General features: G+C 26.9%; 2 protein-coding genes and 1 long non-coding RNA gene across 5 annotated transcripts; 1 reads left to right on the forward strand and 2 right to left on the reverse strand.

Annotated features, from left to right (window-relative positions):
* The first annotated feature begins 2 nt into the window (after positions 1-2).
* Positions 3-7,890, forward strand: LOC117207448 (integrin alpha-PS1). Of its 2 annotated transcripts, XM_033447702.1 has the most exons (18): positions 3-452; positions 700-827; positions 1,266-1,289; positions 2,009-2,112; positions 2,184-2,311; positions 2,384-2,592; positions 2,690-2,894; positions 2,986-3,129; positions 3,502-3,643; positions 3,742-4,010; positions 4,080-4,305; positions 4,387-4,618; positions 4,700-5,096; positions 5,192-5,421; positions 5,516-5,739; positions 5,819-5,913; positions 5,998-6,127; positions 6,204-7,890. In XM_033447702.1, the coding sequence occupies exons 1-18, from the start codon at positions 283-285 to the stop codon at positions 6,432-6,434; spliced, it is 3,288 nt and encodes a 1,095-aa protein (XP_033303593.1). In that variant the 5' UTR covers positions 3-282; the 3' UTR covers positions 6,435-7,890. The 2 variants fall into 2 exon arrangements, with proteins under 2 accessions (XP_033303593.1, XP_033303594.1); XM_033447703.1 differs by lacking the exon at positions 1,266-1,289.
* LOC117207449 lies at positions 5,083-5,616 on the reverse strand. Its single transcript, XR_004487519.1, has 2 exons — positions 5,501-5,616; positions 5,083-5,412 (listed from the first exon to the last, which is right to left on the reverse strand). It is a non-coding gene; the product is annotated as an uncharacterized LOC117207449 (long non-coding RNA).
* Positions 7,891-8,271: 381 nt separating the features above from the next.
* On the reverse strand, positions 8,272-10,053 carry LOC117207423 (post-GPI attachment to proteins factor 3). Of its 2 annotated transcripts, XM_033447648.1 has the most exons (7): positions 9,790-9,976; positions 9,426-9,568; positions 9,193-9,345; positions 8,971-9,095; positions 8,763-8,896; positions 8,474-8,678; positions 8,272-8,408 (listed from the first exon to the last, which is right to left on the reverse strand). In XM_033447648.1, the coding sequence occupies exons 1-7, from the start codon at positions 9,923-9,925 to the stop codon at positions 8,330-8,332; spliced, it is 975 nt and encodes a 324-aa protein (XP_033303539.1). In that variant the 5' UTR covers positions 9,926-9,976; the 3' UTR covers positions 8,272-8,329. The 2 variants fall into 2 exon arrangements, with proteins under 2 accessions (XP_033303539.1, XP_033303540.1); XM_033447649.1 differs by lacking the exon at positions 9,193-9,345 and having other exon boundaries at positions 9,790-10,053.
* Positions 10,054-10,236: the final 183 nt, after the last annotated feature.

Genomic DNA, 10,236 nt, shown 5'->3' on the forward strand with positions numbered 1-10,236 from the left:
TAAAATATAATTGGTAATATTTTTCCATTAAATATTGCCTTCTATAAAATTATAAAATATAGTTGTCACTGCCATCGAAAAAGCTTGTGTATAGATTGCGTGGGTGGATCTGCTAGATCCTATGCGTGTTTAAAAGGTGCAGATGAATGTTATAGTAATAAAATCAGGAAAAGTATATAAAAATAGTTGTAACGATAAGAGCTTGTACGAGGTCAGATATTATTTATACCTTTTTACCTTTATCATATTATATGTGCAAGAACGATTAAAGTTAACCACAAAATGAAATGTTATCAACTGGTTCTGATCGTTTTGAACGTATGCTTAGTGCACACATTTAATTTAGAACCAAGAATACCTGTTATCAAAAAAGGATTAAATGGATCTTATTTCGGTTACTCTGTAGCCGAACATCAAGAAACTTCCGACGATGGAACAATATCAAAAAGCTGGTATGTGCTACTTATAATACTTTGTTGTAATTAAAATAATCAAGAGAATGTATACATATATATGTATAATATAGATAACAATACATACTTATATGTATTATGTACAAAATATTGTATTGTTAATATTTTATTAATTTATACTTTTATCTACTAATTACATCACTGATATAATATATGATGGTAAGATAAGGCTTAGATAAACAAGAAGCATGCATTAAGAAAGCTTTAAGGATAATATCTGTTACAGGATGTTAATTGGAGCTCCTTTAGATCAAAATAGGCAACCAGAAACTAATAGATCCGGTGCATTGTGGCAATGTCCTTTAACAACATATAAAACAGATTGCACTCAAGTGATTACAGATGGACGATTAAGTATGTTTTTTAATTTAAAAAAGTTCTTCAGAAATACTGATATAAACATCTTATTTATTGGTTATAAAATTTAATTCTACATTGTATTAAAACATTTAATTTTCATAAGCATATTGTATTTACTATACTAATGTTACATTAATAGAAGTATGTTAAAACTTGTTATATTTGAAACAAGTCAAAATTTAACTAAATAACGTATTGTTATCTAAGCTAATTTATATTTTATCAGTAAAATTATACACATATTTTTTATTTCTATGCTATAGTATTGTCTAAGTGTCATCTTATGTTTATATATGATTTTGGTGTAGTCATTGTGCATGTCATTTTTTTATGTTATTATTTCATAAAGTCATTAAGTTATTGTGCTTTATTTTATGTTATACATATAATAAGATTATTTTTTTGTTAAATTATGTGTTGGTTAACGAGCAGCAGAAGGGAGTCTGTATGACACAAGTAAGTTATTGAATGGTGTTATTTGAATGAGCAGTCATTTAATTTATTATTATGAATTATTTTATTGTGATTTTGTATATATATATATTTATATTGATATGCTCATTTTTATGTCAGCATGGCATTTTAAGTTATGATATAAAAATTATTTTATTGCATTATTTGTATTTTGTGATTCAAAGAATATTTTCTACCAAATGCACTATTAACATTTTCTGATATTTGCAACTATATTCTTACTAACTACACATCTGCATTTTAGAAGTACACAATTTATAGATAACACAAAAGAATAAAATTATGTATGTTCTCATGTGTTTTACGAATAATATATTTAATTATTGTTGCTTCTTAATAATCTTTCTGATATCTATTCTTTTTTTGCTATAGCATGAAATTTCATAGATAATTGTTTATATTATTCAGCTTTTATTTTTATTTTATTTTCTTTCCAAATTAGGCAGAATATTTTTATTTTATAATACATTCAAATATTTACCCATCTTCCTTTCCTTTACTTCTTTCACAATGACACAAAGTTATTATATAATATGAAACAAGAAAAGATTACTAGGTAATTTGAAGACATAAATGACAATAACTTTACTGTATGAAGTTTCTGACAGGAAACATTTATGTTCTAAAAGGAATACCATGTATATTATACAATTATTTATTATCATTACCAATCGTTTAATAAATTGTTTTCTGCATTTTAGATCTTGAATCTGATGATCTAATACCACCAGGTAATGATGAAATTAAAGATAATCAATGGTTAGGAGTAACAGTACGCAGTCAAGGCTCTGGTGGCAAAGTAATGGTATAAATTTCATCATATTTTACCTATTAATACTATTAAATTGAATATAATTTAGTATAATAAATTTCTAGGTTTGTGCTCATAGACATATTGTAAAAACAGCAGATTCTCAATGGGGTCAAGGGCAATGTTATATATTGACACAAGATTTGAAATATCAAGATTTAAAAAAACCTTGCTCTGGAAAACCTACCAACAAGTAAATTCATTTAATAATTTTTACAATTAACGTTTTTGAAGGAATCAATCAAAAGTTATGATTCTATTTCAGAGCACATGAACAGTTTGGATATTGTCAAGCAGGAACCAGTGGTGTCCTTACTTCGGAAAATCGTGTCGTTATTGGTACTCCCGGCCCACATACTTGGAGAGGGACTTTATATCTCTTTACCGTTTCAGATGAATTTTTAACTAGGGATAATACAGTTTATAATGCTCCAATGCAAGATTCTTCTCCTGTTAACAAATATAGTTATTTAGGTAAATATTTCATATGGTAGTATGGTATTTGATGATAATAAAGTTAGTTTATTAAGTTATTGTACAAGTAAGAAAAACAGAACAAATCAATTTACAGGGATGTCTGTTACTGTGGGTGATTTCTTTGGTACTGGATTAGCTTATGCTGCTGGAGCTCCGCGTTCAAATGGTACAGGTCAAGTTGTTCTACTTACGCGACGCGATTTTAAGCCAGATATGGATGTTGCTCTTATTTTGGATGGTGAACAATTTGCTTCAAGTTTTGGATACGAAATTACTTCTGCAGATGTTAATGGAGACAAGTATAATTCTTTATATATTGTTTCTAAGCACATAATAAGCATATATCTTTTTTAATTGCATAATTACACTTTTTCACTTTTTTGCTCTTAGAGTTGATGATCTTATTGTAGCTGCACCTTTTTACTTCAATAAGGCAGAAGGGGGTGCAGTATATGTGTATACTGAATTACAGAAAACTTACAAGAAACGTGAAAAAAGTAAACCTATTAAACTTGTTGGGCGTGAAGAATCAAGGTTTTATTTCCTTTTAACTTCGCATATATAAGATGTCCCAGTATATTTTATAACTCAAAATAGATAAGGAAAGAATGTCATATAAACATATGACATTGTATGCATTGTTAAATAGTTATAACAGAAGAAAAACAGTATACGAAATGAGCGGTAACGAACGTGAATTACTATGGCTCAAAGTATTCGTAGCTTAGGAATATTTACGTTTAGTAGCAGTCAGAAAATATCATAATACTTTTGATAACATATGTTTATATGACACTTTTGTTTTATTTTGATGTATAAAATATGCCGACTACGTATGACTGGATAAGACCGGAACACTCCATAGAATTGAATATACAACATTAAATAAATATAATTTAATTATAGATTTGGATTTGCTCTGACAAATCTGAAAGATTTAAATAAAGATGGATATGACGACATTGCTATTGGAGCCCCATATGAAAAAAAAGGAACAGTATACATATATCTTGGTTCAAAGAATGGAATAATCACAGTACCATCACAGGTACTGTTACATTATTATCTACAATATTATGGAAATAAACTAATTTTCTATATTTATGTAATATACTTTTTTATATTGCGGAGATTTGTTAACTTTAGGTTATACATGCAGAAGATATGCCAGAACCATTACAAACATTTGGCTATTCACTAAGTGGTGGAATTGATATGGATCAAAATGGATATTTCGATTTATTAGTAGGAGCTTATGAAAACGACGCTGTAGCACTTCTTCGTTCGAAAAAAATCATTGATATTACGACTTCTATTCATTATTTAAAAAAAGATGGTACATTTCAAGAAAAAATTGAGCCTATAGATCCTAATAAAGTTGGGTGTCCAGAAGATCCAGATTCAAACCATACCTGGTAAGTATAATTTAATAAAATTTAGAAGTAAGATTATTTTCATATAAAATTGTAATTAATTTGTTACAGTTTCTCATTTGAAGCTTGTTGTGAGACAAAATCTTTAGTAAAAGAAGAAGATATGCAAAATCTAAAATTAAATTATTATATTGAAGCTGAAACTTATACTGGAGTTAAAAAATTTTCTAGAGTTTGGTTTGGAACTGGGTATTCTCATTTACATTACGTTAATCGTACTGTTCATTTAGATACAACAAAATTGAAGCATTGTCAAAAAGAAATAGTTTATTTGAAGGTATATTTTATATATTATAAATAATATTTTTACCAGAGACTCAATGTCTTCATTATAAATATGTTTATTAATAATCTTTAGGAAAATACACGTGATATTCAATCACCTATTAAATTCCGCTTAAATTACTCATTAATACAAGAAGAACCAATTATGCCAGCTGAAGGAGAACCTTTACCTGATATAAAGAATTACCCTATATTAAACCAACAAGAAGCTGCTCGTGTATTTGAAGCCACCTTTCAAAAAGATTGTGGTAATAATGATATTTGTGAAAGTGATCTGCAAGTAAAGGCTCGATTAAATCTATCAGGTATATTTCTGAATAACTAAAATTACTGAAATATTAAATTAAAAAACATTTATGGAAATTATTAATGTACTCAATTATTAGCTTCTTCGGTGAAACCAAATTTCTACGAACTTCTTCTTGGTGAAAGAGACGAAGTTGTGGTTGATGTGAACGTGTCTAATATTGGGGAATCTGCATATGAAGCACAATTATTTATTGTTCATTCTCAAAGTTTAAATTATATCGCTAGTAAAAGCAATGATTCTGCAATCTGTAATTTATATAATGCGACTATAGTAGGCTGTTCTATTGGAAATCCTTTTAAAAAAGACAAACTAGTAAATATACAAGTAAGATTTGATCCAAAAGAACTAGAAGATAATAAATCACAATTGGAATTTGTAATATTTGCAAATTCCACTTCAAAAGAAATAAAAGAAAAAGAACCTATAAGATTACAAGCTACAGTATTGAAACAAGCAGAATTATCAATTAAAGGGTAACATTTATTTACAATTATATATCAAGAAAGAATGATAATGTAATACAAAATCAAATCACACATTAATTATAAACAAATGATTAAAATTATAGGAGTGCGAAAATTCAGTGGGCCTTTTATGGTGGTCCAGTTATAGGTGAATCTGCCATAAAACATTTAAATGAAGTAGGACCGAAAGTATCGCATGTGTACGAAGTGTTCAACGAGGGTCCATGGAGAGTAAGTAGTTTAGAAGTTCACATTTCGTGGCCTTATGAGGTTGCGAATGACAAAGCCCATGGTAAATGGCTTTTGTATTTAGAAGAGCTACCAACTGTACAAGGTAAAATTTCTTTCTATACTAATTTAACGTGTTTTTATATCTTATTTAATATTGAAATATATGCAGTATATTTACTTACTCTATAACTTTGTAGCTTTAGGTGATGGTGAATGTATATTACCATCAGGGCAAGTAGTTAATCCACTAAAATTGCAAGATAGTATAAGCTACGATGATATTGATGTATTCCAATCTACTCCTCCTCCCTTGCCACACAATCATACTAACCACATGAGGACTAGACGAGATACAGAAAAAGTTGTTAATACACGAACGATCATTGATAAAGATGGTCACAGACGTCAAGTAGTTTCAATGGTGAGTAATTTATCAATTTAAAAGATATCTTATCTTGGAAATATAATAAACATTTAAAAACTATCATTAAATATTATAGAATTGTAAGGCTGGGACTGCAAAATGCTTTGATATTACATGCTTTATATACAATTTGCAACGAAAACAGGAGGCAATTATTACTGTTAAAGCAAGGTAATGTTTAATATTTTTTAATTATACAAACATGTTTTTTAAATGAATTCTTTATTTGCTAAATGAACTTTTTCATATGTTTAGATTGTGGAATTCTACTCTTGTAGAAGATTATCCAAAAGTAGACGAAGTAAAAATTGGTTCTAATGCAAAAATTGTTATACCACCAAATGTTGTAATACAACAAGAAAATTTAAAAGATGATTATGCAATTGTGAGTATAATTGTAATTATACTTTAATGTCATGTATTTGGCATTTTTAACTTCATAATTATATTTTAATATCTAGGCTGAAATAATTGTATATCCGAATCTTCTTGATCACCAAGATGGTGAACCAGTACCAACATGGATAATCATAATAGCGGTTGCAACAGGTTTGTTATTATTTGTCTTAATTACTTTGCTTCTCCGAAAACTCGGGTTCTTTAAAAGACGGCGGCCAGATCCTACTTTGTCAGGAAATCTCGAGAAACATAGAGAAGATAATCCAGAAAGTGAGGCATTATTTAAGCGCTAAACATTTATAACAGAAACATTACAGATTATTGATTGATATATACTATCTTATATACTTACATATAAAGTACTTACAATGAAAATTACAGCAAAAATTAATTCTTTAAAAAAGAAGGAGAAGAAAAAGTAGATTAATGCAAAACATTTGGTATCCATATTGTGATATATTGACGTATTTATCCATATAATTTTTTTAGAAAAGCACAAAAATTTATAATGTTTTATATGTACTTACTATCTATTTAATAACTACATCAGTAGTTATATTTTTCAATAATATTTAGGCCATTGACTTTTTATAAATCTTTTTTTAACTATATACTATTATCAAAAATCTTTATGAAATTATTCAAAATATTAATCGTAAGAACATTAAAAAATATAAAGGTTACTTTGCGACAATAATGTTATTTAATTTGCACATTTATACAAGCGCACAATTGAAGTATAGAAGAAAAAAATATGTAAGGAAAACTATACAATTTAATTCTAAATTTTATACAATTTTACATTCATATAATGAAACAATATCTATTACAACTAAATAGAAACATGGTATAAAATTACTTTCAGTTTTAGATATGAAAGATGCATTTATTTAATATTAAATATTTCTGTAAGCTATACAGGAATCATTTGATACATTTTATAATAAGACTGACTTTATATAAAATGCACTTTTTGTTTTGCAAAATTTGTACAATTTCTTTTTTATTAAAAAATTGACAATTGCAAACTAAAAAAGTCATAATAAATGCAAACTTGCCATTAATTTTGTAACATAAGATTATTAGAACAAAGATACTTAACTCTAGAGTTCAATGCTAATGAAAAAAACAGACTCACATTGTCTTTACACTGTGACTTAAAATATATGAGTAATATATTTAATTATATTACATTTACATAAGAAGGATTAAATTCTTTAATCTTTAATTAATAATATAACAATTTTTAGAGGTTTTAATTTGTACCCATAATGGGAACTTATTTCTTTAGAAGTAGTGTACAAAATTATTAGGTACATTATTACATTTTTATATTAAATGTCAGCAATATACATATGCATATGTACTATTAAAGCTAAAGAATGTTTAATGTAACGTGCCTTTAAAATATTGTATACATCTTATTGATTGTTATATTATATGTATACTACTTGTTACATATTAAGGTATACGAATAATTTAAATGTATACCGGGTACTTAAAACCTATTGTTCTATCAATCGGTCAATGGTTTAATTAATATAAACATTATGCAATTATATCTTCATATTACAATACATTCCCCAAAGTATTTATATGTTTTCCTGTATTAAGTAATAAATGCAATGAGCTCTGGCTGTATTAAGTCAGAACTAATACCTTGCTCTAAATTCATATGTTAACACTAAAATGTCTAATATTTAGTATTAATTACATTGCCAATGACAGCTAATCCTGCCATGTTACACATTAATATTTACAAAAACAAGAAGTAGATTGAAGAAATGTGTTCAATGATCTTTTAACAGATAATCATTCATATCAATTTAAAAAAAATGTGTATTACAAATTCATTGTATTTATCATTATATTTTAAATTTCACTTTATTATAAATTATAACTTGGATATGTATATATATAACTTGGATATATATATATATATATATATATGTATGTGTGTGTATAAACAATATCTTCAAAAAAAGTAATAAAATATATATACTACTGATATATTAAGTAGTACATGAAAGAGATATATTTCTGTTTTGTAAATTTCATTTAATGTTAATAAAAAAATAGTATTTTATAATTAACAAAAAAATACGGAATAATATTTACTATTATGTAAAGTAACAATGAAATAACACTTTAGTACCTCAAAAGAAATATATGACTAGTAATGACATTACTAATGTATATGATGATTAATATTTAATATTAATTTACTATAACATTTACTCAAATAAGAACAATCTGCCATCATGAACCTAAAAATTTTATATAAGAATATATTTAGAATGTATTAACATTGTACTAAATAAATTATACTGACCTATACAACAAAATTGTAAGAGGAACTGTGCTGGCATGCCACAAAGAATGAGCATCAAGTATCCAAAAGATTGGTGCAAAATCTGCTACTTCTAATATAGTAACAAAAACTGTTAATATATTAAACCAACCAATTAGATAAATATAAGATAATTTTTTGCGATTACGGTGCCACCATATCATTGTTATAACAAATGTTAAAAAACCTGTAACATTACGACGATTAGTCATAATTTTTAATTAAAAAACGTCTGATTATTGAAAGAAATACAAATACTTCATTAAATTACCTATAACTATATTAAATTTCATATTATAGTCATAGTTAATGTAACCAGACCATAAATGGGATAAATGTGAATATAGTGTGCTAAGGTATCCACATGTAATCACAGTAAATAACCTCTTATTTTTATAAGTTATTCTAAAATGTATAAAGAGATATCTTTAAAATGTTTTTATTAATATTCTATTCTATCTAACAACAGTATAAATTACCTTAGTAGCATACAATACAGTAATGTAAGCACCATAATAAATGCACAGGAATAATCCATTACTTCTGTGAATGGAGTATCTCTTGCATGAAAAATAAATGACCAAAACCACCCGTGCATGCATACCTGGAATTAAATTTTTTAAAATTTACATAAGAAATATTTATATTTATATAAATTATATAATAAGGGAATTATATTTATATAAATAACAGATATATACCAGACTAAAATAAGTCCATATGTAAAACATAGGATAAGTACATCCATATTTTCTTTTAAATTTCCAATACATAGTAATATGAGCATAAAAATTTAATATGGAAAATACGACAGAAGCAGGTTCTTGACAGCCAAAAATACGAATAAATGGCCACTAAAATAAAAATCAGTTGTTTATAAAATTTATATTTTACTCTATATTTATGTATGTTATTATTATTAAATGTCATATACCTTCCCATGAAATTGAGGAACTTCTAAACCGTGAGATGTAAAATGATCCACTGTCTTCCAAGTACAGTTGTAACTACAATCTTCCTTACAAGACCAAAATAATAACCTTAATGATAAGGAAGGTAGTACCTTAAATCTATGATCTGTAAAATGATCAGTTAACATCGGTATATACATATACATACTGTACATATAATAATACATGATAAACCACTAAAAAAATATTTTCTTTATTGTTATCTTAACTTTCTAGTTGGAAAATACTAAATTTGTAATAACATTATTAATCATAATTTTTTTAAGCTTTTGTCACAATTTACTATGTCACTCAGTTTTTCCCTGATACATTATTGAAAATACGTACCATTATCGCAATTATCATTATGACATTTTTCAAGGCACAAATTGTAAAACTGAGATCTATCACCTATCGAACCATCTATACCTTTTACTAAAAACATTTGAAATGTCAAAATTGACAAACATTTTAATTTCGACATACTACCCGTATGCCGGCCACAGTCATATACTAACTTAATTACACAGATCTGATAACTCCCGTGGTGGGGATAAGGTTGTAAAGTCGTAAGGTGTGCTTTGCAAATCGGCCGCTAGCCATAGAGCGCTATAATCTAATAGGAAAGGTGTTGCTGCTGCTGCTGCTGCTGCTGCTGATGCCGAAGTACTAACAATTCAGTGTGATAAATGTGAATAGAAACCTATTGTCTATCTATTGCCTGTGCTGATATTTACATAGTTTATTACTAATCGAATCCATTAATTTCGGTTTAACTATGAATTTTTTATAGGT

The sequence above is a fragment of the Bombus bifarius genome, unplaced genomic scaffold (assembly GCF_011952205.1).
Source record: "Bombus bifarius isolate JDL3187 unplaced genomic scaffold, Bbif_JDL3187 scf7180000008030, whole genome shotgun sequence".
Lineage (NCBI taxonomy): Eukaryota > Metazoa > Arthropoda > Insecta > Hymenoptera > Apidae > Bombus > Bombus bifarius.